Below are 27,217 nucleotides of genomic sequence, written 5' to 3' on the forward strand. Positions count from 1 at the left end.
CCGTGTACTCGGAGAAGCCCAAGAGGCCGAACATTAGTAAAAGATGAGATATTTGTACTGTTTAGACATTATACACTTAGTAGAGTTGTTTTAAAAGGGATGATGGACTATCACTTCTTCTTCGTCCCTCTGTTTTAAAACTTCACCAACGCCAACTGAAGACGGTAAATGTCAACTGACCTTATATGCCAACAAACGAGGAACTGGTGTGTTTTTGTTCCCTGATTTGTAAATAATAGAGTTTAACATCAAATATGAACTGTTTAAAAACAAACTTCACGAATAGGAAATATCAAATTAAAAGGTGGTATTGAAAGGAAGTCAATATCTTGAAATTGGCGATTCATGGGATTTCTGTTCAAATAGCACTATATTGGGGACATCATTGGTAAGTACATGTACTACACGTTAGCGAAATGTATTTCCGGAGTGACATCCGGAGGATTTGTCGAACCAACTGGGGTCACGACCTCGTTATTTATAATTCTGGGTTTGCCAACAGGCTATTTACATGTATAACCTATCGGAAAGTTAACAATGAACGTTTTGACATACGCTAAAACCAGAGGATTTTAATAATTAGATTAGGTATTTGTTACGTGGTAAATGGCTGAAAATTTAACTTAATCAGACAAGGAACATATAACATATATTTCGTTTATTCGCTAGGCAATGCTATTTAGTCCGATTCCCTTCATACTACGTAGTAGAAAGGGAACCCTTGGCTAGCGAAGTTTGTATTTCGTCTGCATTAAAATAAAACATCAGAATCAGAAATAAAACCTTTTTGTGGAATATTATAATCTATACTCTTTTTCTTTAGGTTCTTTAATCTTTGCAACAAGTTTACCGAACTATAATCCATGCCTTTGTTTTAACTTCAGTATCTATCAATAAACGACGTGCGACACCATTGATATGCGAATGTGTTCCACATTAATGTGTAAACAATACAATGGTCATGGGTTTATAGATTCACACATAAATTAAAAAACACAAAACGGGTGTCATTTGGAATATCTCATTTTCTACCAAATGAGCAATGCAAAGTCCTTACGTAAAATCTAGAAAGTTCCTTTCGGATTTTCTTATCCATGAACCCATAAACGTATGGATTAACAGCATTGTTCAGGAATACTGTCAAACGTATGAAGGCGTCCAGAGCTCCGTAATTTTCTACGAAGTTCTGGTGTAGAGGTTCGTTAAAACTTGTAATCAGAATAATAACGAGGTATGGAAAGTAACATCCAAACGAAATGATGGACACAACAAGGAATACCATGGTCATGTTTATACTTTTGTCAAGAGATCTACTTTTCTTTTCTCTTAGGGCATTTAGAAAGTTTTTTCCTGTTTCGGGTTGATTATATGGACCAGGTTTCTCCGAATTGCCTTGGTATTTCGCACCTAACGTCACTGTTTGACTCTCCGCGGATAATATGGAGCAGGAAGTAGCAGACGGCACCGACATCGAATTGATGTCGTCACCGGACGTGCTTTCTTTGGGAATATTGCGGTCATCATTTTCTAACGATATTGATGTTATCCCTGCTTGCGTTAACTCTATCACGGGATATTCGGTTTTTGATGCATTTCTGTATTTCTTTTTCTGAGCATAGATTCTTCTTCCGACCAGAGTATACAGCACAACGGCCACGGCCATGAGAAGTACAAATAGAAAGAATACAAATCCCCTGTACGCCAATGTTAAAGTGCAGCTTTTATAAATATCTAAAACATTGCACTCGTACCCACTTAGTGAGTGAGGTTTGGTTATCTTCTGGTTGATGCCATAGATTATGGCGATAGGAATCAGAACTATCCCTACCACCAAAACACTGAATAAACCACATATAATACGGGTCATTTTTAACGTCATTTGTGTACGAGTTGCCTGACAGACCTTTCGATAGCGCTCCACCGCCACACAATCAAGCAGCAGCAAGGAGTATGATCCGACAAAGTAGCTTAGAGAAAGTGACGCTTTACAGAACGACGATGACTGTATCGAGTTTGGGTACCTGACGATGTAAAGAGACGCTGGGACGACGAAAGAACATCCAAGGAAATCCACGGCAGCTAGACACATTATAAACGTTTTAAAGACGCTTTCATTATATCTTAGCAAATATATCATAAACACGTGAACATTTCCAATAGTTCCAAGGACACACAGGAATATCAAATAAACAGTGATGGGAATCCCATTCTTCTTGAATTCATTCCAATCTTCGTCTGCCAAGGAATACGTTTTATTCGTAGAAATATTCATTTTTGCTTGCCAGGTTGAATATGTTTGAATATGCAAACAAATAAAAACTATACATCTATGTGATGTAAACAGTCGCCGCCCATCTGCATCTCTAATATGATGTATTAAGCATATATCTATACATATAATTAATCACCGGAATTTAGTTACAGGAAGAATTTCAGTACACGAGCGTCATGTGGTAAATATCAACAAAATAAGAAGGCTTGGATGTTTAAGATATAATATAAGACGGATTAGATCTTCTCAATTGTCGGTAGGAAACAAAGCATATTAAAATGGAATACTACGTACAAAGCAGAAACTGGGGGTTCATTTTATCGAAAAGTTTCATTTAATCTTTAATCTTTTCAATATTGAATTTTAAATATAACTTCAATAAACCTTTTATACTATTGTAGGCTGAATTGAAAGCAAGTAATGGACTAAACGTCAAAATAAAACCACAAGCTCTCTTACAGGTATATACAAAAGACATAACATACCTGTGTGATTGGACCACATCATTTCCAGTTCTTTGTTCACGTCCATCTGTTGTCCAAGAACCTCTCTTGCTATACTGATGTCTTTGGCGCTACTGCTCTTTATATTCTTGTCGTTTGCGTACAGAATACTTTGGTTGACAGATGGACATCAAACATTTCGATAAAACGATTCAATCTTAAGATGGCTGATCTGACATGCCTTTGGACCTTCGAACATGTAAAGCTACAGCGTACAAACCCTCTTAGCAGAGTTGGAAGGAATTGTTCACTGTTGTATCAGCCAATAAAAGGGTTTTCGTGGTGAGGTGAAAGTGTGAAAAGATGTATTGTTAAATCAGCGGAAACGTTCATTACAAGTATGGCTATAGATCGTAAAAGTTATCCTAATTAAAGCCTCAAATTTTATTTTCAAGAATGTTACCTACTCCACATCAAAGTCTATTCTGATGCTGGAAGATAAGCTTAGAGCGGTAGATTTTAATCATTTATGCGCGTTTCGAAAAATAGCGGGAAGTATTTATCATGTATTCATAAGTTTGGGAGAAGTTTGTTTCATGCAAGGGGTAATAGCTTTACATAGCCTACGCTATTCATACGCAATATATATACTCAATACCCGTTTATTATATCCACTGTATATCCGCTATTATTCGTTAATATCCATAGCGAACAGGAACAATGTGTCAAAAGAATATGTTGCGTACCTATCAGTTGAGTGTATATTGAGTTAAGCGTTTGTATTACATATATGTTTTGCATTTGATTTGAGAACAATTTGCGAATGTATAACAAACGTGTTGCGTAAAACAAAACTACTATATAAATATGGCAGAAATCGATATACTTGTCTATTATTTCCTGTCTGTCGAGAAGTACAGATGTAATAATGGGTCCTCGACAATGATACCAATGCAGCATAACAAAGGCATCCAAAAACATACCAATCATCATGTTCAAGTCATGAAATTGTTTCAAAGACAGAGACAAAATAGTTGCCTGCTTTGTTTTTAGTATGAAACAGGCTAGACCTTGGAGGAGATAGGATGAGAGATGCAGATTGCTCATCTTTGTTGCAGTCGTGTTGTTGTGAAAAGCGATACCGAAAGGCCTGAGTGCGCTTGTTTTACCACCGTAATTCAGATGCCCAACATACGCAACACAACCGTTCTTTCCGTTTCACTTGCGCAATGCATTATTAATAGATTCCTTACATTCCCGTAACATTCGCAATACTTCCGATCTGTTTCCTTAATATATGCGTTATATATTCGTAGCTGTTTGTTCCATGTCCGCATGGCTGGACAATTCTTTTTATAAATTGGCAGTAATTTATTAATACATCCGTAATTTATACTCGGAATTTTGTTATTTTAGACAGTTTTGTTGCGGATGACAACGAACGGCCGAAATTTATAAACTTATTAATCATTTTCTCCTGACTTAAACAAAATTTCAATTTTCAAATATTTGTTTTACAGCAAAGGAATCGCCCCACATGTTGCGGTAACATTCTACAACGATAATGGTATCCTTCACGGTAAAAATTATTGGGTCTATATCAGTACAAACTGTAAATATTCTCGATAATGTTATAGACATTTTCATCCAATATGTTTACAAAATAAATATACATAGCTGCATAATAAAACCTACATTCAGTTTATTTTATTGTATATATATTGAAATAATTACTGTTGTAGCTAATGTATGTTGGTAACTGAAATAAAGATTTGTTTGCAATACTATTTACACAACCATAATTATAAAAAAAAGTTGTTTTATCGGCGGTGCTGGCCTGGATGGGTGTTGGCGACGAATCTTACTTTAAATAAAAAAGTTATAATCCGTGAAGGAAACACACGTGGTCGGCTAGGTGATCCGTACCTTTTGACGTACTATAGGGTAACTAACAGCCTAGGTGATATGGCACGTGTGCTTTTACTTTTGCTACTTTCCCATTTTTGAGTGAAACAAATTGAATATGAATGCGGATACAATATAAATGAATCACAATTTTATTTAATTCACATATGTTTAATATGGAAAATGCATTAAAGTAATTCTTGAATACAAATTACATATTACTAATATTTGATGTGGAATCAAAAACTCCATAAAGCTGTTGAATCAAAAAATGTTCTGGCACTATAGGAATAAATAGGCGTTAGTATTAGCGCATTCTGATACAAACTGTTCAATACAATCATAATACATGTAATTAACATTCTGAAAAGCATTTGAGAATTTTAGCGTAAAATTTTGAAAGTTCGTTTCGAAATTTTTTATCCATAAATCCATATACCAGAGGGTTGGCAGCGTTGTTAAGGAACACCATCCAAACTAGAAAATCGTCCAGGGCTGCATATGTATCCGCAAAACTCCTGTCAACCTGCGTCAGTAAGATAGTGACAAAGTGTGGGGCATAACTACCGAAGGACACCATCGACACAACGAGGAACGTCAGGGTCAGGTTTATACTTTTGTCAATAGCCTTTCTCTTCTTTTTCTTCATTCTATTTAGAAAACCTTTGCCAGATACCCGTGGTTGTCCATCATTTGGATCAGAGCTGCTCGGAATATAACTGTCATTGGTAGATGACACAATAATGCGATCCTTTTCCGATAGATAAATGTTGGATCCGATCTGAGATTCCGACACAGAATCCGTGGTATCAGATATGTCGATTTTGTGGGCCCTGTAGCCACTATCTGACGAACTCGATGTATACATCCCTTGCTTTGGTTTCATACCACGAAGCCCAGGTTTTGATGTTTCTTTTTTACTGAATTTATTTTTCTGGATATAAAGTCTTCTTAACACAAGAGTATACAACACAACAGAAGTAACCAGGAGCACTAGGAATACGAAGAATAAAAAGCCCCTGTAAATATTTGTTCCTAGTGCATAGTTATAGTGGTCTAGCACTTGACATTCATAACCGATAAGGAAGTGAGGCCGAGTTATCTTCACTGTAATGCCGTAGATGATGGCCATAGGAATAATGGAAATGGTTGCTATGGAAAAGGCAAGAAAAATACATGTCGCTCGTGCCATTATTATTGTGAACTGAGTTCGAGTTGGTTGACAGACCTTTCGATAACGTTCCACTACTATACAGTCTAGAAGTGTCAGGGAGTATGCTCCGACAAAGTAGTTAAGAGCTCCTACCGACTTACAGAATGCTGGCGACTGTATTGTGTAGGGGTGCATCAGGATGATTAGACCCATCGGAATACCAATTGAACATCCTATGAAATCCATGGTGGCTAAACACAGCGTTAACGTTTGGAATACGCTTGGTTTGTATCTAAGCGAATAAATCAACATCACGTGAACATTCCCGACAGTTCCAACGACACACAAAGAAATCAAATACACACTGATGGGAATTCCGTTTCTGCGGAATTCGTTCCAATCCTCGTCTTCTAACGAATATGTGACATTCGTAGAATTGTCCATCTTAACTGAATAATGTGTAGAATTGTCCATCTTTACTGTATATGTGTAGAATTGTCCATCTTTACTGTATAATGTGTGGGTTAATCGATGTACATGTTGGTATGAAAATACTAAGCTATGAACAAAGTGCTGTGTATTACTGTCGCCCACTTACACTTCAAAGTTAATTATAAAATATGACGTGTGCAGCTACTCATAAAGTCACAAGGAAGTACATGTAGATAACCGGAAGTACTCTAGTATATTAATATTTAACCGGAAGTACTCTAGTATATTAATATTTAAATGTGTTTACGTTAGAGCGCGGATATTGTCTCTCAACTAAAATATAAAATATAAACTTTATTTATTTTACATCGATTGAGAAACAAGTCATACAACTTATGTAAATCACTCTCGATGGCCCGGATGTAAGCGCGCGAGGGGTCTTAGTGTGGGAGGAAACCGGAATGCCCGGAGAAAACCCACGTGATCGGGCAGGTGACCCCTGACCTTTTCACGTTCGTGCCGGGGATCGAACTCCGGCCGGCTAGGTCTACAATCTATAATTTCCAAATCTTTATCAACCAAAAAAAGATTATATTGCTGTTTTGTTGATTTTCGGTAAGCATTCGACTTTGTTGATAGAGTAAGTTTATGGTATAAGTTAATCAAACTGGGCATCAGAGGGAAATTCTTGAAAGTTATTAAGGGTCTGTATTCATTTGTAAAATCATGTGTTTTTGTGAATGGGAAATGTTCTGATTTTTTTACTAGTCATATTGGATTGATGCAAGGGGAAATCTTATCCCCTCTACTCTTTTCCATGTTTATAAATGATTTTGAAAATAGTTTTATTGAAAATGGTGCAAGTACATACGAATTCGGTGATCTCAGTCTATTTTTACTTTTATATGCCGATGATTTGGTTCTTTTCTCTGAATCTGTCGAAGGTTTACAAAGTTTGCTTAATTGTTTATGTCATTACACTAAAAAATGGAAGCTAACTGTTACACTGAAAAGACCAAAATTGTAGTTTTTCGAAATGGTGGGAATATTAAGGAATCGGAATCATGGACATATGAAGGAAAAGGTATTTCAGTTGTTGATGAATTTTGTTATTTAGGCGTTTTACTACGATTTAATAACAAGTTCAAAAGCACTATTAAACACGTGGCTAGTCAAGCTCGCAAGGCCGTTTTTGCCTTGCGGGCAAAGTGCAATTAAGTAAATTTCAATATTAAAATTTTATTACATTTATTTGATACATATATTGTTAGCATCCTTCATTATGCTTGTGAAACATGGGCGGGATTTAAAGCTGATGAAGTTGAAAAGGTTCATATAGAATTTTGTAAAAATATTTTATGTGTAAAAAAATCAACTTGTAATGCAATGGTTTATTATGAACTTGGTCGTTTTCCCTTGGTAAATCAACAAATCTTCAAAGCCTTCAAGTATTGGTTTAAACTATTGAATAGTAATAACTGTATTTTGAAGGAAATATATCAGTTCTTTTTTAAGGAAACTGAAAAAGTACATCCAAAACATAATTTTTTAGTGTTTATTAAACAGAAACTATCTGAACTTGGGTTAGGTTATATATGGTTAAGGCAGTCTCCTGCTGATATCATTTTACTTCCGTTAATTAAACAACAAATTGATGATCAGACAAAACAACTGTTGTTGGCAACAATAAGCACTTCCAGTAAATGTGATCTCTTTAGATATCTAGTAATGACGTAACATTACAATTTTATTTAACGAAGTCTCTTTCAAAACAACGTAGAATTTCTGTATCCAAACTCCGTCTTTCAGCTCATAATCTTGCAATCGAGACAGGTAGATATAGAAATGTTGAAAGGAATAATAGATTATGTAGAAACTGTGAACTCTTCGAAATAGAAGATGAATATCATTTTTTATTTATTTGTCCAAAATTTTCAGATATTCGGAGAAAAATACATTAAAAACTATTTTTGGGTAAAGCCATCTGTTTACAAAGTTATTGAATTGCTAAATACACATAACATAAAAGATCTTAATTTATTAGCAAGTACATAATTGAGGCAAACAACAGCAGAATCACTTAATCACATATGTGCATTTCAATTTGTCTATGATAATTTAATGTTTACCCTTGTTGATTGTATATATGTATATTTTATGTTAATATTCCAATAAGTTGTATACTTACGGAAACTACACCACCCGATCACCCAATTAGTCTCTCAACCAATAAGCGGGCTCTGAGATTCATCGACTTTCCCACGTTGTAGAAGTATCCTCGGCGGTAGGTTACCAAAAGTCATAACAAAAATAACTCTCCGTGATGTAAAGTCGGGGAACGCTGATTGGTCGAGAGTGCCTGCATAAAAGATGCAATGAAGCAATGCACAACAAACAATTATGCATGTGAATAAAAAAAACTTGATTAAATCAACTGAAATGCAAATATGAATTATTTATAGTTCTGTCATAAATTGTTTGTAATGAAGCAAGGTATTCACTAGTACAAAATAAGCCAGCCAAAAGTTAGGGTGAAACATAATAGACATTGCCAGATTTTCTTTATTTTTGCTGAAGAATTTTTAGACTTGCGTTAAACTATGGAGTTTTGCTCTGGACTCAAATCAATAGGAAATCAACAGATTTTTTTTTTTTTTTTTTTTTTTTTTTTTTTGTGGTTTTCTGTCTCTTACCAAACAAACATCATACATTATACAAAGTTTCGTTCTTAAGAAGAATTCAAGATCCTGTAAATCAGCACTCTCGCACTGTACACTCAATGTGGAATACATGGCCAGTATTTATGAATCTTTGAGATGAAGATCCCGGATTTAGACGCCTTTTGCGGTCATGCAATAGGGCACCAAGCGCAATTCAAAAATCCTAATTGCTTGCAGTATAGGTGTTGCTTGAGATTATCTTATAAACAAACTTAATAACTTAAAATAAACATGCTCAAACAAACTCAGAAGATGAAAATATGTTTAGTAAACAGACGATACCATGACTGAATGTAACCTAATCTATCCTGCCACCCAACCTATGACATCCTAGAATGTAAACATTTTAAGCATATCATATCAAGATTCACATGCAGTAATGCATAAATTTCAAGCTACCAATTGTTGAAAATGATAGCATAATCGACCTAGGTTTTGGGAGACTGCGGTATGTTCGTGTTGTGTCTTCTTGTATAGTGGAATTGTTGCCCTTTTTATAGTGCTATATCACTGAAGCATGCCGCCGAAGACACCAACAACACACACCACCCGGTCACATTATACTGACAACGCCCGGGCAAACCAGTCGTCCCACTCCCTGTTTGCTGAGCGCTGACCAGGAGCAGAAACTACCACTATTATAGACTTTGGTGTGTCTCGGCCAGGAGACAGAACCCAGAGCCTTCCTCACAGGGGCGAACGCTCAAGTCAAGGCCAAAAGTGAGGCGGTGCCAAGGGAGGCATTAGAAATAGAAAATATCCTAAATTTAGACGCCTTTTACGATCATGTAATAGGGGAAGCAGGTACAATTCTAACGCCGTACCATACTCAGTCACATTATACTAATAATAGACGAACCAGTCCTCCCATTCCCGTTATCCTGAGCGCCAAGCAGGAAAGGAAACCACTGGTTTGTCTCGGCAAGGTGACAGAACCAAGAACCTACCTCACAAAGGCGAGTGCTTAAGGCCAAAAGTGAGGTGATGTCAAGGGAGACGTTCGGAAGAAGAAAGTTCTAGGTAGGAATAAGAAATAAAGATAAGGTCCTAAATTAAGTCGCCATTTTAATTCATGGAATAGGGACAACTCGTACCTTTCTAACACCCTACCTTATCAACTCTCCACCTCTGTTGAACTCCACGGCATTGTTTTAATTTAATTAAGTCCGTGCAGTACATGATATCATCTTGCTAGCTCCCTCCCTCCGTGTCTCGACCAATCACTCTAGAGTGCGTTAGAAGGCAATTTTTGACGACTATGGGAAACGACAAGACGAGATTTAATAGCCAGGAATATTTGAGAATTACAACTTTTATTCCCAACACTTTTTATCTATGTTCTAGAGTGGCCTTCAGCGAGCAGGCTTATCCAACTATTGGGTTGATGTGGTTATTTAGGAATTAAGGAAAAACTTAAAGTGTACACAGGCAATATTTCTTCACGTGAATTTCACGTGAATTTCACGTGAACCGGGGCAAAAAGTGAATTTCACGTGAAAATCTTCACATGAATTTCACATGAATTAAACACGTGGAAAATTTTCATGTTAATTTCACGTGAAATTCACGTGAATTTCATGCAAAATTTTTCACGTGAATTTCATGTGGAAAATTTCACGTGAAATTCACGTGAAGAAGTTATGTCGGTATTGAAATGATGAGTATTAAAGTTTTGAAAATCACTGATTAACAATTTACTTTGAATCTCTTTCGAATACATAAATTAAACATATTAAAGTTGCAAAACTGGAACAATAATGATTGTCTTTAATATGTCAAAGGTTGAATGCTAAAAGTCTCGTCTTTTCCTTTGATGGCGTTTGAAGCACTTGTATCAAGCTTGTCACTAGTTCTCATACAATAACTTGCTAAAACAGCTTCAACTTTTGTAGGTCTTTCAACTTTTCCAGATGTTTGCCTGAGCCAGTTTGTTTCCTGTAAAATAAAAATAAAAATAAATTTTGGTGTATGTAAAGCTGCAGCTGTATTGCTCACCTGGATATTACATGATTTACATTAGTTATGGTGAAAGATACGGGCATGCCAGTGAGAGTAACTGATTGTGTTACCCTTTCCACAAAACTGTTTCTGTGTTTAACTCTATGACTTCTTAAAGAATGGGTTTTATTAGTTTAATGTTTAACAGCCAGGGTCATGTACGGACATGCCAGGTTTGTTGGTGGAGGACAGCCGGAGTACCCGGAGAAAAACGTCTGGCCAGCAGTCAGTACATGGCAACTGCCCCACATGGGATTCGAACTCGCGACCCAGAGGTAGAGGGCTTGTGGTAATATGTCGAGACATCTATATGTAAATCACTTGGCCACCGTGGCCCTATTTCTTAAAGAAGCATTGAAATGATATGAAGACAGATAATGAATAAACATGAAAGATAAGAGAATAATTTCAACGGACATCTTTAATTTCCTGACTGGCAGCACAACCATTGTAATAGATACCAAATAATACACTGCCCATTGCATATTCTGTCTTTGCATATTACAGAGTTAGCTTCCATGCTGGTAGGTACCCCTTGAGACATCATTATTTTGTGGGTATAATTCACATTGTTTTCTTTGAAAAGTATGACATTGGTTACGACTGCAAAGACATGACGTCACAATCAATTCTGTAATATGCAAATACAGAATATGGTGAGGTTAATAAATTAAGCAAAACATGTTTTATACCTAAAATGGAAGCTGACAGGACCTGCTGTATCAAGTGTCTCACAGTCTGTCATGAAGCCGAGGAAAACATCTGTTGTTGGAATCTAAAAAAATATTTATAAACATAATTTTTTTTTTTTTTAATACATACATATATGTCAATTGGTAATGATACAGTACCCAACCATATTAACCTTATTAGATCAGAAATCGGTAAATCGATTTTTATCTGGACCCCTAAAACGCCTAAAAATGGTCTTTGGGTTCTCTGGAGGGTCCATAGATATAAAATTTATATATGTAAATAAGTCTCAGATCCCTGTGGTAATGGACTAATGGCAGGGTCTTAGGCCTATTTTACATGTAGAATTTGTTTTTTACCGATTTATTAAGACCCCCAATCCGTCTAAAATGGTCTTTGGGCACTCTAGTGGGTCCATATTGATATAAATTGTTACAAGTAACTATTTTCAGATCCCTTTATCATGATTGCATTCAACCAACCTAAGCGTAAAAATGGCGCGAAGGAAGTGTTCCAAGCTAGAGTTCCTTCAGTGATTCTAAAATACAATGTTGTATAGTTCACTGTTGGATCATAGTGTGTTTATCTTTAAAATAAACGTATAGTATAAAAGATAAATAATGAAAGAAAAATGATGATTTTTCTCTTCACGAGGATCCGGACGTATTCGCGGCTCCGGATCGTAAATTATAATTACAATCTCGGTCAGGGAGGCGCTTCGCAGTAAACACCGGTACCATGCCTGTAACATGCACGTATTCCAACCTCTCTGTCGACGCCTCAATCTAATATCATTGCCAGGTAAGATGCCTTTTTCAGCTTTGTTTAGTGTACTTGATTATATAGTAAACTATTATATTAGTATAACATATGTAGCTATGTTCCCCTCTCACATCTTGGTCATCATCATCAACCTGTCATCAGCTGTATCTGCACACAGGGCCATGCATAGTTTCTATATGAAAAAATAGCCAGAAGTACATATAAAATATTTTATATGTATTTTTGGCTATTTTTTCCATATAGAAACTATACATGGCCCTGTGATCTGCAGATCTGATCATGACCAGCTGTTATCGGTTAATCATAATCATATAACGTTTGAATCATTTATATTCTGTCATTTAATACACTGGTTAAACTCCTATTGTAATCCCATGAAAGCAATCAATTCAAATTACATATAAACTGAATTTTTATTTTATGTACAACATATTGTAACCTGTCAAAGCGCTTTACGAAGTCCCTCATGAAAGGCTTTTCATCTACATCTACCTAATGATCGACCTACTTCATCATATTGAAGATCATGTCGATATAGTTGAAGCTGTGGCTATGTACAGAGGAAGAGAAGAAAATAATGAAATAAATAAATTAGAGATGAAAAGAAAATAATAAAATAAATAAATTAGAGATGAAAGATGAATTTTGAAGCAGTCTATATATATAGCTAGCGACTTTGAGATTACAAGAGCTGGCGGAAGCGAGGTCCAGTCTTGGATAGTGTGGGGAAAGAAGGAGTGTTTGCAAGAATCAGTTTTATAGTAAGGAATTTGGTATGCAAGTGTATGAGAGTGTCTGGTAGGGCGTAACTGTGAGGTTAAGTATTGGTCTTTTTTAATAGCTACCATGCCGTTAGTGATTTTGAAAAGCATAGTTAGCTGTGTGTTTTTTCTTCTAAACGCTAAGCTAAGCCACTCTAGGTGTTCAAGCATGTCACTAACGCTTGGGGTGTTATGGAATAATCTGTTAGTGACATATCGAGCAGCTCTGCATTGGACCATTTCTAGCTTATTGATATGTCTGAGACAGTCTCCCTTCTGGTATGGGTCCCACACTGTACAGGTATATTCAAGTGTGGGACGTACTAAAGATTTGTATGCTTGTTCTTTGATCTTTTTGAGTTATTTTTAGATTTCGTCTAATAAAGCCAAGGGTCTTATTGGCTATGCAGGTGATGTTGCTTTCAATGTGGGAGTCCCATTTTAAGTCATATTGGATTGTTATGCCCAGATATTTTGCCTTAAACAGTGACCATAAAGATAATAATTATATTTGATTGAAGGTTTAGTATTGGAAATCGAAAGAACATTACATTTCTGGGGGTGGAATTCCATTTTCCACATTTTTGATAAAACTTGATCACCTACTATGGCGTTAGAAACTTTACAGTCTCCTGGATAATTAATTATCAGATAGTTCCAAAAATGCAATATGCGCAAATACATACAAGGACTAAGGGAAAGCTTTGTGTAGAAATTTGCTGAGACAAATGTAAGTGACGGTGGCAGGATGCATGGGCACACCAGCCTTGTTATTTGAATGATACATGATATGAATCAAAATTTTAAAAAGAGAGCATTAAGTGTTCATGTTATATATTGAACTTTTTTTGTAAATTTGATATTACAGTAACAGCCACAATGAGTTACGGAGGTGAAGGTCGACAGCCATGGAGGAGAGAAGGCCATGGAGGTCGGGGACGTGGAAGAAGATATGGACATAATAGTAGGGAGGGTAAGTAAATATCAACTGATCAACATGACACATTCTTTTTTTACATTTAATGTCCCATGTAGGTTTTACATAAAAAATATAAACAATTGTCCTGGGAGATCATGGGGGATTTTTCGTGTGCGGGGGGATTTAATTAAAAAGCGATTCAAAACCGGGAGATTCCCAGAGGGTCCAGGAGGATTGACAGGTATGCCACACACAGGGGGGGCTCTCCCTCACCACACACGGGGGGGGGGGGGGGGGGGGCTTTCCCTCACCACACACAGGGTCTCTCTCCCTCACCACACACAGGGGGGCTCTCCCTCACCACACCACTTACATGAACACATGCCTCATCACATTCATCTAATACCTTAAACATTTATCACATAAACAATAACAGTATAACACAACTTTCATTCCATCTTTATTACAGTTTATTTCTAATTACATGTATATCTATATATAATAATGAATAGAAAAATATCTGAAATTATAAAGAATTATAATAGAAATATCAGCATAAAAGTTTAGTTTACTGGCATGTGACTGATGGAATCACCATATGCTTACATAGAATTAATTTGTATATAGCAGAGCAACATAGTACGATCTGGTGAATCATTTACCGATCAAGCTTAAGAGAACAACTCTTTAGCTCGATCAGTTGAGCATCAGACTAGTAATCTAGAGGTCCTGAGTTTAATCCCGAGCAGAGGCAGCGATTAGATTTATTTAAATTTATTTTAAACCCTGCACCCTTCTACATTTATAAATAGTTCATATATAGTATTACTAATTTAGTATAGCAAATGATCTCACAACAAATATAATATTTTATATACTTTGTTATGACATGACACAATTTATCAAGTTTTGGATATTTGATGATACATTTAAGCTATGACAAAAACTGAGAAATAATTGCAGTTTGGCTATCAGAAAACCTAATCCTTTTAAATCTATGTATAAATGTCACATCCAGAATTATCCAGTCTGTGTGAAATTGTGTTTAGTTTTCTCAGTTCCCACCACAAACCATCTTCTGATAACACTAGAACTAATTCACGTACCACTTTACACTAACCTTTGTGCGGGACTATTGTTTTATTGGTGATGGAAATATGTTAAACGATGATATCCCGCACTAACATCATTTCAGTGGAAAGCTTACAAAGAATTATGTTCAATCACCAATGGAGATACTAGTCTAGCGCAAAAGTTATTGGATATCATGTGGTACAAGAAAGCATTTATATGAAGGTATTTGTAAAAAAATTGCTCCATATCACTGTGACAATTTCAGTCTGTTCTGCCATTCTTTAGGTCAGGAAGGTGATGATGACGGAAGAGAAGGAGGAGGATGGCATAGAGGAGGTGGAGGATATCACCGAGGAGGACATAGAGGAAGAAGGTGGGAAGGAGAAGACAGAGATGGAGGCCACAGGGGACAAGAACGAAGAGGCAGGGGAGGTAGAGGTCGACCCCCACCTGGCTTATCTGGCAGAGAAATCGGCATGTTTTATAGACAGAAATCTTTAGCTAATGCTGCTAAAAGGGAAAAAGAAATGGTATATAATAGATACATGTATATAAAAATTTTCATCTTCATTATTAACAGTATATTAGAAACAGAAAGTAAGATCACTATTGTAGTGGGAAATAAAATGACTTGTGAATGTTTATGCGTGAAACCATATTTATAAATAAATAGCAAAAATAAATGAAATACATGTAGAAATAGTGTACTGGTATATATCACAAAAATAAAACACCTTAGGAGATGTTCTGACTTTACACCTTATGGGTGTCTTTGCCAAATTTATAACCCTTGATAGATTTCTCAAAAATCTTAATTTCATTGTCTATGCAAATTTTTTTCACATAGGGATTGGATTCCGTTTTTATGTTAACCATGCTTGTATGGAGCAATTCCTCTAAGAATATATTCTATGGGGCACGTTAGCCTAGCAAGTGTAAATATATGTAAATGTTTCCTAAGACCTGACATAATGCCACAATAGACATTTTGTATCAGTCAGCGATTTACAATCCTGTTTTAAATCCATATTGTGACTGATTATTTTAGACACCAGTGGTAAACCTTCAAGGCAACATGAAACATAAGATACAAAATCTTCTGGATGATATCAATACAGCCGACAATGTCAAGTCTCAACCGTCACGATCTGGGGCGTCTCTGGACCAGGATCTGAGGTAGGTACTGGGAAGGGTGGCAAATACAGTTATTTTACCTGTTAAGTTGACTGTCTCATTGAGGATCACTTTAGAGGAGATTCAGAAAAGGATAATTGTGATAAAATTCCAACAGAAAATGAGATCTATAAAGTTATTAAAATGTTAAAAACTAATAAATCCCCGGGTAGTGACGGTTTTATCCCAGAATTTTATCAATTATATTGGCATATTATAAAAAATGAGTTTACTCTACTCATCAAAGACATTTTCAGTAAAAAAGAACTATCTTCTTCGCAGTATCGAGGAATTATTAGATTGTTGTACAAGCAAGGGGAAAGGGAAGATATCGGGAATTGGAGACCGATTACGTTATTGAACACAGACTATAAAATCATAGCCAAGGTAATTGCAGAAAGAATTAAACCTATTTTGCCAAATATTATTCTTGGTGACCAAAGAGGCTTCATTAAAGGTAGAAATATACAAGAGTCCATTAGATTACTGTCAGACATCATTGAATATTCAAATATAGAACATAAAGGAGGAATCATAATTTTCTTAGATCAACAAAAAGCCTTCAACAGAGTAGAATGGCAATGACTATAGAGTAGTTTGAAGAAATTCAACTTTGGTAAAATTTTCATTGAATACATTAACATGACATACAAATTTTCAAAAAGCTGTATTCTAACAAATGGGCACTTATCAAATTTCTTTAACATATCACGCTCTGTTAAACAAGGCTGCCCATTGGCTCCGATTTTATACATAATCCAAGCAGAGGCTCTAGCTTGCTCCATAAAAAAGACAAAAACATTGTAGGGATTAATCTTCCAGAAGTAGATAATGTAAAAATCCAGACAAAAATCAGCATGTTTGCAGATGATTCACAGTTGTTTTTAGGTAACGAAACCTCGGTGCCAGTTCTGTTTAAGGTATTAGAAAAATATGAGAAAGGTGCACGGATAAACAAAAAAAAAAGACAAAGGGTATGTACATAGGAAGCTGGAAGCAAAGACCTCCAAACTTTACCGATATATCATGGATAAGTGACAGCATAAAAGTTTTAGGAATATTATATGGGTTTGGTATCGACACTCGAAAAATATGGGATAATAAGATAAAAAAAATGGAGAACATAATTAACACATGGAAAATGAGAAATTTGTCATTGGAAGGGAAAACTCTAATCATCAAATCACTTATTTGTTCTCAACTAACATATGAACTGGCACAAAATACCATACCTGAAGAATTTCAGAAAAAAATGAACCAGTTAATATTTGAATTCCTGTGGGGATGTAAAACAAATAAGGTTGCAAAAGAAACTGTTTATCTACAAAAGAATCAAGGTTGATTAAATATGACTGATTTGAGCAAAACGACTTCATTTCATAGGAACAATTATTAGAAAAGTTAAAAACTAAAAATAACTGGATATCAGAATTTGCAAAAGTCAGAAGGGCAATTCCTTTAGAATGGAAAACTTTACTGCGAAACAATAATGAAAATGATAATAAATTTCTCCAAATCTCAGATGACCTAGTAGTTAAATATAAAAACAGTCTTCTGATTTTAAACAAGCATTTTAATAATTGTATTAAATTGATAATTTTTAACAAAGGTAATGAAATAAAATCCATCAAAAAATGGAATGAAAAATTTATTCAAAATTGGAATGCAACCTGGCTCTCTTTAAATGATAAAATAATCGATAGAAAAATCAAGGATTTTCAATGGAGAAGTTATCATAGAATTTTAACGACTGAGTATAAACTTAAATTAATGCAAAAACCAAATGGTCTATGTAAGAACAAAGAAGAAACACAATATCACCTCTTTAGCAATTGTTTTTTCAATAAATCAATTTGGAACAAAATGGAAAAATTAATTAACGATTCAATTGCAACAAGCAATATTAATGAACAAAACTATATCAATCTATATGAAAAAGAAAGAATTTTCGGAATCTCCAATTATGCGGATCATATAAATAAATGGTGTAATCTTGTAATATTCAACACCAAATGGCAAATTTGGAAAGCAAGGAATCTTAAGAAATTTGAAAATGAGGAACAAAATGCAGATTCTGTAGTGAATGAGATAAAAAAACAACTGAAACTTAAAGCAGATAATTTACTAACATGTACAAATATTTTTAAAAACCCTGTAATCATTGTTTTAATAAAGGCCTTAAAATTACATCTAAATAGCTAGTTAAAGTGAATAGTCGGGCAAAGAAAACCAGTCTAAATGCGTTCATTGGCCTTCCAAAAGTTCTCACATATTAATACGACAGTCAAGTTCTGCTTAGTTTCCCAGTTCTGACCATTAAAGTAAAGAAATGTTGAAAGCATTGAAAGCGAGGCTGCGTGGAAATGTGACACGGACATAGTGAGCCGGGAGGACGTTTTAGAATTCCCATACTTTAAATTAATTTCTTCGTACGCAGACAGATTTTGACGAGAGATTTTATTTTTCCATTTCATAAGAAATTATACTGGATACATTCACACCATTTTTACCGACTTTAGCAATCCTTACCCGACTGTTCACTTTAAATTTGGTCAATTATTTTATTTTCCTTTTTTTTCTGTTAAATATAAGAAGGTTGTATGTAAAATAATGAAGTGTGTGGTGAAATTGACAGAAAAAAAATCTAGGGAATGAAAGAATAATGGATTGTTGAATGACAGAACTCAATGCTATTAATGAGTGAAAGGGTGAGATTCCAAAATGTGTGATTTTCTGTGAAATTCAAGAAGGCTGTATGTAAAATATGGAAGTGTGTGGTGAAATTGACAGAAACAATCTATGGAATGAAAGAATAATGTATTGTTGAATGACAGAACTCAGAACTACTATATGAGTGAAAGGGTGAGATTCCAAACTGTAATATTTATACAAATATTTACAAATTGATGTATTGATACAAAATAGTAATTCATAAATTATGAGAGAATGAAATAAGAATTATTTATTAATTATGTATCTGTATTTGCTGATTACTGAATAAAAATACATTTAGAAAGAAAAATAAGAATGAGTATTGTATAGCTGGTTAATTTTCTTACCAAAAACATTTTCATTTGAAAAAAAAATTGTAGTGAATCTAAGAATTAAATTGTAGGACTAAATGAACAAAACCTATTTCTTAAATTTAAACTTGTCGGGTATTTTTTAAATGTTCGAAAATTATCAGTGAATATGATTTGGATACTATTGTTTGATAAGCAAAGTGCTGAGACTGCTACAAGCACTTTAAATTCAGGACATCGCTAGGATTTCAATTTTACAGTACAATGGTGTAATTAAAATCAACCATTCAAGTTTCAGATTTTTTACATTAAAGATGCTCCACTGCTCACAAAAGGTATCAAAAACAGGAGCAGTCGAATTATTATTTTTCTTCAGTTACAAAAGTTATTTACTTTACACCATTACCACCATAGAAAAAGATTGAGCATCTTATTTTACTTCAAGATCAAAACATTAAAATAATTAATTTCGCATGGGAAAATTTTGTGACACTACGTCCTGTATGAAAGTACTGATTGAGCTTGCTCCAAAGGCAAAATAAATTATTTTATATTTATTTCGTGTAAGTTAGACATATATATACACGGTTAAACACCAATAATCGTTCAAATGATGAGTATTGTTTATGCTCTCTCGGTGGTGGAGCATCTTTAAACATATTTAGGGAATATTGTGTGCAGTTATGACCTACTTTGTATAATTTTACTACTTTGATTAAGTGAACCAATTGGACGGCCATCAACATCTCATGATGTGGGCAGAAACCGTCAGACTTTTCAGCGCCCAAACACTGCAGCAGGATTCTCTGGTAGCCAGAGGTCATCAGGGGCCAGAAGTCATAGTTCAGAGAAATATTCAAATTCTAAAGTGAAATTAGATAATGATGGACAGCGGACTGTGTCCTCTTATGATCCATGGAGTGATACAGATTCAGACAAAATGGAGACTGGAGCCATGGGAGGTAACTCATCAAGGGAGATAAATGAGGAGGATTTATGTGAGGAAATGGAGGAGGATTATAATGAATTTGACGAGTTGCCTATGGACGTGGAGGTCATGCAAAACCAAAAGGAGGCTAGGAGTTATATCTTTGAGGATGAAATGGACCAGGGTAAATATGAATCAGTCTAGTTTGAGAGAGGAAAAATATATATACAGGTGTTCCTTTCTTATACCTGTCCTCATTGTTATGCTGAAAATAAAGAAGTCTAGAGAGGAGGAGAATTAAAGAGTTTACAATTTTAAGTCTGTGCTAATTAAAGTATAACAGTTGAGAATGCATAATTATTGAGTGTGTTTTGCTTGCAACAAGTAAAAAATCCCTCAAAATTTTTTTATTTTTACTTCTTACATTTTTCACAATATACCTTTTTTATTGTTTTCTTAATTGATAATGTAGATAGCATATACCTTTTTTATTGTTTTCTTATTGAATATATTCTTTAGGATTGACTGGATTAGGCAGTGATCCAGTATTAGATAAATTTCTTATGAAAGAGGCAGACGAACGAAAAACTAACAGACATTTTATCAAGATGATGGATTTTAGGAAAAAACTTCCTTCCTATAACAAAAGAGAGGTAAGATTTCTAGTTCTAAGATATCAATTCATCCATTGTTACATCCTGTTACATATTTCTACTTAAAGGGATAATTCAGTGAGGCTAATTCTGTTAAATAACCACGAAGCAAAATATGACATAAATATGTTGCTCTACATTCCTTATGAAACATATACACAAGAAATGTTGACAAATTTCACGACATTGTTAAGTGTTGTGATTGATACCGTTGAAATTCAAAATCGTTAATCAATACGAGTAAGTAGGTACAACATGGACGCTGTACCCATACCAGGTTCAATGTCATGCACGTATAACAAATAAAATACATATACAATGGTGAGTTGATGACATTATTTTTTAGAAAAGAACATGCATCTAATAAGGTAAACACACTACTATAAGAGCGATTTGAGTAGTTCTAGACAAAATTTTTTTTACTACACTGGCAAGGGTCAGGGTTCGGCATACAACACATCCGACCAATATGTGTAATGGTGGACAGTAGGCGAGTTTGAACATTTCACATACATTTCACTACAGTGGGTTTTTCTGGCATATCAGAATAAAACCAACAAAGGAAATAATGATTTAGTAGTGTCTCATTACTTTCAAAAGTAGCAAAATCTTATACAAATGAAAAACAATAAATTTTATCATAAATCTACACTTCAATTTGAAGTCTTCAAACTATTTGAGTAAAAGCAAATTAAAATTCAGAATATATGTAGCAAAATATAGGTAAGTCTGGTATGAATCAAACTATTTTGTCCGTCTTAATGCAGACATTAACAGTAGCAAATATCTATTACATATTAGGAAAAATCAGTAGGTTATAAGCAAATTAAGGGTTTAAGATATAAGTCCTTTTTCTAAATTGAATGAATTTGTTGTAACTGTGTTACTCTTTTCTCTATCCAGGCAATCCTTGAAGCCTTGGAAACACACCAGTGTTTGGTTATAAGTGGGGAGACTGGATGTGGTAAAACTACACAGGTAATAAGATGTCTCCATTATAATACCAGGTATCTCCATAATAATCTCAGGTACACAGGTAATAAGATGTCTCCATTATAATACCAGGTATCTCCATAATAATCTCAGGTACACAGGTAATAAGATGTCTCCATTATAATACCAGGTATCTCCATAATAATCTCAGGTACACAGGTAATAAGATGTCTCCATTATAATACCAGGTATCTCCATAATAATCTCAGGTACACAGGTAATAAGATGTCTCCATTATAATACCAGGTATCTCCATAATAATCTCAGGTACACAGGTAATAAGATGTCTCCATTATAATACCAGGTATCTCCATAATAATCTCAGGTACACAGGTAATAAGATGTCTCCATTATAATACCAGGTATCTCCATAATAATCTCAGGTACACAGGTAATAAGATGTCTCCATTATAATACCAGGTATCTCCATAATAATCTCAGGTACACAGGTAATAAGATGTCTCCATTATAATACCAGGTATCTCCATAATAATCTCAGGTACACAGGTAATAAGATGTCTCCATTATAATCCAGGTATCTCCATAATAATCTCAGGTACACAGGTAATAAGATGTCTCCATTATAATACCAGGTATCTCCATAATAATCTCAGGTACACAGGTAATAAGATGTCTCCATTATGATACCAGGTATCTCCATAATAATCTCAGGTACACAGGTAATAAGATGTCTCCATTATAATACCAGGTATCTCCATAATAATCTCAGGTACACAGGTAATAAGATGTCTCCATTAAAATACCAGGTATCTCCATAATAATCTCAGGTACACAGGTAATAAGATGTCTCCATTATAATACCAGGTATCTCCATAATAATCTCAGGTACACAGGTAATAAGATGTCTCCATTATAATACCAGGTATCTCCATAATAATCTCAGGTACACCGGTAATAAGATGTCTCCATTATATACCAGGTATCTCCATAATAATCACATGTATACAGGTAATAAGATGTCTCCATTATAATACCAGGTATCTCTATAATAATCACAGGTACACAGGTAATAAGATGTCTCCATTATAATACCAGGTATCTCCATAATAATCACATGTACACAGGTAATAAGATGTCTCCATTATATACCAGGTATCTCCATAATAATCACATGTACACAGGTAATAAGATGTCTCCATTATAATACCAGGTATCTCCATAATAATCACAGGTACACAGGTAATAAGATGTCTCCATTATAATACCAGGTATCTCCATAATAATCACATGTACACAGGTAATAAGATGTCTCCATTATAATACCAGGTATCTCCATAATATCACATGTACACAGGTAATAAGATGTCTCCATTATAATACCAGGTATCTCCATAATAATCTCAGGTACACCGTAATAAAGTCTCCATTATATACCAATCTCATAGTAATCACAGGTACACAGGTAATAAGATGTCTCCATTATAATACCAGGTATCTCTATAATAATCTCAGGTACACAGGTAATAAGATGTCTCCATTATATACCAGGTATCTCCATAATAATCTCATGATACACAGGTAATAAGATGTCTCCATTATAATACCAGGTAGTTCATAATACAGTGATAAAAATACCAGGTATCTTCATAATCATCTCAGGTACACAGGTAAAGAATGTCTCCATAATATACCATGTCGTATCTCCGTAATAATAGTCAGAGTCACAGTAATTATTATAAATACCATATGACCCTTTTTTTTTTTTTTTAATTTTTGAGCTATTATTCCTCAGCCTTACTGACCTCAATTTTAGGTGCCTCAGTTTATTTTGGATGACTGTGTATCCCGAGGGAAGGGGTCCCAGTGTAAAGTGATCTGTACACAGCCAAGAAGGATCAGTGCAATATCAGTAAGTGTATTGTATTGTGTAATAAGTGTATTGTACTTATAGTGACAATCAGTATCACTTTGTATGTTTCCAAGTATATTTCTCAATTCCATTATTGCATCTTAGAGTTATCTACTCTGTATATGAAATTATGCTTGTAAACATAATGGTGTCACAATAGATACCTACCTGCAAGGGAAGATAACTCAGTAATATACAAATACAGGATGGCCATGGAATCTCCTTAATCTTAGATAACACAAACAAAAATTAAATGCAATTTGTTTATAATGATTTTGAACATAAACAAATTACAAAAATAGACAGAATAAAACAAAATTGAGTCAGACTTTCTCAAGATGTTTACTGTTTGAAAACAGGTAGCAGAACGAGTGGCTGATGAACGAGGCCAGGGCTTAGATGGAGGAGACATTGGCTACTCTATCAGACTAGAAAGGTGGGCTATATACTTAATTCATTTATTCACTCTCATGATAGAAAGGTGGGCTATAAACTTAATTCATTGATTCACTATCAGGATAGAAAGGTGGAATTAAACTTTATTCATTGATTCACTATCTGACTAGAAAGGTTGGCTTAAACTTAATTCATTGATTCATAATCCGAATAGAAAGTATTAATTCAATGATTCAATGTTTAATAGACCTAGAAAGTTGGGATTAAACTTTTAAAAATTCATTGATTCACTGTTTTAATAGACTAAAAGGTGGGCTTTAAATTCATTGATTCAATTTATTAAATATGAGAATTAAGTAATAAAATGAATTACAAAATAATAAAGTTATACATTTAAATAGTTATCATTCTTGTTGTGCACACGTGCACGTTGTTATCCCCCGCCCAACGAAGTTGGCGGGGGATATACAAATGGGTTCCGTCCGTCCGTCCGTACGAATGGTTTCCAGAGCATAACTCTAAAACCAGTAGAGATATTTCCACGAAACTTCATACAAACATTGGTCTTATGGTCTAGTAGTGCCTTTTGCTATTTTTAGGTTTTCATTTTTTGCATTTTTTCCGTAACCATGGAAATATTGCTGAAAATATTATATTTTTGTACCAGGTTCGTTTCCGGAGCATAACTCTAAAACCAGAAGAGATATTTGCACAGAGAACTCCATAGGCACATTAGTCTTATGGTCTAGTAGTGCCTTTTGCTATTTTAAGGTTTTCACTTTTTGTACTTTTTTCTGTAACCATGGAAACATTGCTGAAAATGGCAGATTTTTTGTGTAAGAATCGTTTCAGGAGCACAACTCTAAAACCAGCAGAGATATTTCCATGAAACTTCATAGACACATTGTTCTTATGGTCTAGTAGTGCCTTTTGCTATTTTTAGGTTTTCACTTTTTGTGCTTTTTTCTGTAACCATAGAAACATTGCTGAAAATATCATATTTTTGTAGCAGGTTCATTTCCGGAGCATAACTCTAAAACCAGCAGAGATATTTCCACGAAACTTCATAGACACATTCTTTTTATGGTCTAGTAGTACCTTTTGCTATTTTTAGGTTTTCTTTTTTTGCACTTTTTCTGTTACCATGGAAACATTGCTGAAAATATCATGGTAAATGGTAAATGTTACTTTGCAAAACTCCACCCATCTTTGTGTATATAGTCTAATATAAATGTCAAGGCTGTATACCTGATTCAACAATTGCAGCCCTGCTCTACTTGAATTATACTCCATCTTTCTTTAGCTCAACTTCCTTTTTCCTGTTTTTTTTCTCATACACATAAGTGTCCACAATCAAACTTACTTCAGCTTTGATATCTCCATTGGCCGGGGATCTGAATGACTATGTCCTTGTTAAATATTGAAAATCAACAATTATCTGAACAAAATGAATAGAAAAACAACAAATTGTTTCAGCCATTCTTCTATTAATGAAAGATGCTATGAGTTTATCTTTTTCCATAAATCAATAAAGCAATGGAAAACACGTTTGATTTGAACTCGGATGTATTGAAATACTGCTTACCTTTAAAATTGATTTCACAGGTTTTGACTGTGTTTGTTAAGTAAATACATGTAATTTTCCTTATTTACAGAAAGTTACCAAGGAATCAGGGATCGGTACTGTTCTGTACCACGGGCATACTGTTAAAATACCTAGAGTCAGATCCGTAAGTTACAGTTGTATTTATTTATATATCCTTTCATAGCATTGGTTTTTATATTTCCAAAAGCTGTTCATATGTCACCATTCCTACACTATAAGCTGTCAATACTATATAGTACTTTGCTTGATATACTCATTACTAGATTGTGAGAATTTCTTTGTTTATGTCTTTTCAGAAACTAGGTCACAATTACTATTAATAGATACTGACAATTTTTTTCTTCTATAGGCTTCATTTCTTAAATGATCAAAATGACACTTCACACACTCCATATATAAGATATAATCTTTCTTTCTTTTCATTGTAACAATTAAACAGCTATGTGTTATAATCTACAAGAAATATGATCACCTTTAAATTTGTCATTTGTTCAAGTCCACACAGAATCGTGACCTTAATGCCAAAGTCTCGAGACAGGGCTGACACAGAAATTATAAAAATCATATTGATCTCAAAATTATGAAGAGCAAAAGTCTTAATTTGCTTAAAGTTATCATTGATGTGCTGACTCATTTTGACATCATATACTGTCAAAACTTGTGTAATATTTGCTTTTGAAATTGGGGGTGTGTAAATTACACTGCAGAGGCAGTTTTGAGTCATGTTATATATCGTTATTCTAACAAAAACGTAAATCATGTGCAGATACCTTAAAAACAATTGATTCTAATATTATTTTGTTAAAAAAGATGCCTTAAAAATTTTAAGTCCTAATAAAAGTGCCCTTTTTTTGCACAACGCCCTGCCCTTTTCAAATCCTAGCTTGAACACTGACATGTATTATGAATTGATTTTAAATTTGAATTTGATTTAAATGATTGATTAATAATCTTGCGGAAATGCCTCTGTCTAATTTGGAAATTAAAACCCATAAGCCTGTTTAGAATGCAGAGTTCTGTCGTATGAGGTGTCATCGATTTTATAAATTATATTTGAACAGGTGCCTGAACCGAGTCAGTCACATTGTTGTAGACGAGATACACGAGAGAGACCTTTTGTCTGACTTTCTACTCATCATTCTCAAAGACCTTCTTCCAAAACGGCCAAATCTCAAGGTCATTCTGATGAGTGCGACCTTGAATGCTGAACAGTTCTCAAGTTACTTCAGTAAGTTCATTATGTTTATTTCCTAGATCCTTGAATTTGAAAAATTAAAAAAAAAATTAAAATCTAGCAAATGTTCTTGTATACACATTACTGATGATGAAAAGCTTGATTAAGCCCAAGCCCCTGTTCCATGCAAAAGTTTTAGTCATCAATTTAAAAAAAAAAAAAAAATGGAGTCAGTTTGTTGAGTTGGC

General features: G+C 34.5%; 3 protein-coding genes and 1 pseudogene across 3 annotated transcripts in view; 2 read left to right on the forward strand and 2 right to left on the reverse strand.

The window, feature by feature from the left end:
• Window positions 1-648: 648 nt before the first annotated feature.
• LOC138321675 (gastrin/cholecystokinin type B receptor-like) lies at window positions 649-2,359 on the reverse strand. Its single transcript, XM_069265524.1, has one exon. The coding sequence runs from the start codon at window positions 2,270-2,272 to the stop codon at window positions 1,022-1,024; it is 1,251 nt and encodes a 416-aa protein (XP_069121625.1). The 5' UTR covers window positions 2,273-2,359; the 3' UTR covers window positions 649-1,021.
• Window positions 2,360-4,975: 2,616 nt separating this feature from the next.
• Window positions 4,976-6,217, reverse strand: LOC138319227 (cholecystokinin receptor-like). The gene has a single exon (XM_069262258.1). The coding sequence runs from the start codon at window positions 6,215-6,217 to the stop codon at window positions 4,976-4,978; it is 1,242 nt and encodes a 413-aa protein (XP_069118359.1).
• Window positions 6,218-6,552: 335 nt separating this feature from the next.
• LOC138319294 (uncharacterized) lies at window positions 6,553-8,166 on the forward strand (annotated as a pseudogene).
• A 4,137-nt stretch (window positions 8,167-12,303) lies between these two features.
• LOC138321680 (ATP-dependent DNA/RNA helicase DHX36-like) overlaps window positions 12,304-27,217 on the forward strand; it is a 30,855-nt gene continuing 15,941 nt past the window's right edge. The window contains exons 1-11 of the mRNA XM_069265539.1: window positions 12,304-12,417; window positions 14,029-14,133; window positions 15,439-15,683; window positions 16,202-16,329; window positions 20,070-20,461; window positions 20,797-20,930; window positions 21,834-21,908; window positions 23,698-23,793; window positions 24,153-24,229; window positions 25,845-25,919; window positions 26,857-27,023. Of these exons, the coding sequence (XP_069121640.1) occupies window positions 12,366-12,417; window positions 14,029-14,133; window positions 15,439-15,683; window positions 16,202-16,329; window positions 20,070-20,461; window positions 20,797-20,930; window positions 21,834-21,908; window positions 23,698-23,793; window positions 24,153-24,229; window positions 25,845-25,919; window positions 26,857-27,023 (1,546 nt within the window). The 5' untranslated portion in view covers window positions 12,304-12,365. The remainder of the gene's footprint in view (window positions 12,418-14,028; window positions 14,134-15,438; window positions 15,684-16,201; window positions 16,330-20,069; window positions 20,462-20,796; window positions 20,931-21,833; window positions 21,909-23,697; window positions 23,794-24,152; window positions 24,230-25,844; window positions 25,920-26,856; window positions 27,024-27,217) is intronic.

The sequence above is a fragment of the Argopecten irradians genome, chromosome 1 (genome assembly GCF_041381155.1).
Source record: "Argopecten irradians isolate NY chromosome 1, Ai_NY, whole genome shotgun sequence".
Lineage (NCBI taxonomy): Eukaryota > Metazoa > Mollusca > Bivalvia > Pectinida > Pectinidae > Argopecten > Argopecten irradians.